The sequence below is a fragment of the Eurypyga helias genome, unplaced genomic scaffold, assembly GCF_000690775.1.
Source record: "Eurypyga helias isolate BGI_N326 unplaced genomic scaffold, ASM69077v1 scaffold45465, whole genome shotgun sequence".
In the NCBI taxonomy this organism is placed as follows: Eukaryota; Metazoa; Chordata; class Aves; order Eurypygiformes; family Eurypygidae; genus Eurypyga; species Eurypyga helias.
In genome coordinates, this window is record NW_010251598.1 from 1 (window position 1) to 1,477 (window position 1,477).

General features: G+C 49.7%; 1 protein-coding gene across 1 annotated transcript; it reads left to right on the forward strand.

Moving 5' to 3' along the window:
• Nucleotides 1-3: 3 nt before the first annotated feature.
• On the forward strand, nt 4-1,127 carry LOC104505646 (histone H3.3-like; the record flags this gene model as incomplete). The annotated part of the gene is given in 4 exon segments (XM_010152073.1): nt 4-86; nt 170-258; nt 261-319; nt 416-1,127. Coding segments are annotated over 4 exon segments (360 nt in total), but the record flags the coding sequence as incomplete, so codon positions are not given.
• Between the last annotated feature and the right edge of the window lie 350 nt (nt 1,128-1,477).

Sequence of the window (1,477 nt, forward strand, 5' to 3'; positions counted from 1 at the left end):
AAGGCTCCGCGCAAGCAGCTGGCCACCAAGGCTGCCCGGAAAAGTGCCCCCTCTACTGGCGGCGTCAAGAAGCCTCACCGCTACAGGTAAGGCCGCCGGCCCGACACGGCCCGGCGCTGCCGCAGCCCCTGCCCCGGCTCACCCGCTGACTCCCTCCTCCTCCACCCAGGCCGGGCACAGTCGCCCTCCGTGAGATCCGTCGCTACCAGAAGTCCACGGAGCTGCTGATTCGCAAGCTGCCCTTCCAGCGGCTGGGCAGGGGAAACAGGATTTCAAAACAGACTTGAGGTTCCAGAGTGCAGCCATCGGTGCGCTGCAGGTATTGCTAGCGGCCTGCCGGGCCTCGGCGCTCGGGACGCTGAGCGTGCTTCGCTGAGGGTTTCTAACGACATTTCTTCTTGTGCTCTTGAAACAGGAGGCCAGCGAAGCATATCTGGTGGGTCTCTTTGAAGATACAAACCTGTGTGCCATCCATGCCAAGAGAGTCACCATCATGCCCAAAGATATCCAGTTGGCTCGCAGGATACGGGGGGAGAGGGCTTAAGTAAAGGCTGTTTTTATGGTGTTTTGTAGTAAATTCTGTAAAATACTTTGGTTTTAATTTGTGACTTTTTTTGTAAGAAATTGTTTATAATATGTTGCATTTGTACTTAAGTCATTCCATCTTTCACTCAGGATGAATGCTAAAAGTGACTGTTCACATAAACCTCAGTGATGTGAGCCTTGTTGCTCAGGAGTGACAAGTTGCTAATATGCAGAAGGGATGGGTGATCTTTCTTGCTTCTCATGCATGTTTCTGTATGTTAATGACTTGTTGGGTAGCTAAACTTGTAAGGTACTAGAATTGATATAAATGTGTACAGGGTCCTTTTGCAATAAAACTGGTTATGACTTGATCCAAGTGTTTAACAATTGGGGCTGTTAGTCTGACCATACATCACTGTGATCAAATGTGGACTTTTTCAGAGGGTGAAGCTACAAGTCTTAACCACAGTGTAACTTACAGTTTCCTAAAAAAAAAAAAAAAAAGTAAACCTGGCAGCTATAGAATACACTATGTGCATTTATAATAGCTATTTTATATATTGTAGTGTCAACATTTTTAAATTAAATGTTTTACATTCACATGTGAGGACTCCTTGTCATTTGGTTTGTATGGGCTCACAGAGGCTTCCCCCTGGCTCTGGTAGGTTAGTGCCAGATGCTACCCCGGGTGCCTGCAGCGGGCTCCTTAATTTCCTTCCCAGGAGCTGGATTTGGGAGTACCCAGCCTGTTCCCTGAGCGTGGGGGGGATGTGGCTGCAGCCCCCTGGTGTCGTGGGCTCCGGCTGGGTGACCAAGGCCTGGTTAGTAACGGCTGGTGGTGTAGGATGGGAAAGGGAATTTACTGGCCTGAGAGCGTGTGGGTCGCTGAGCAGGAGCACTCCGTAAGGTTCATTTCCCACCCAAGCCTTTCTGATGAAGCAGGGTTACTCTC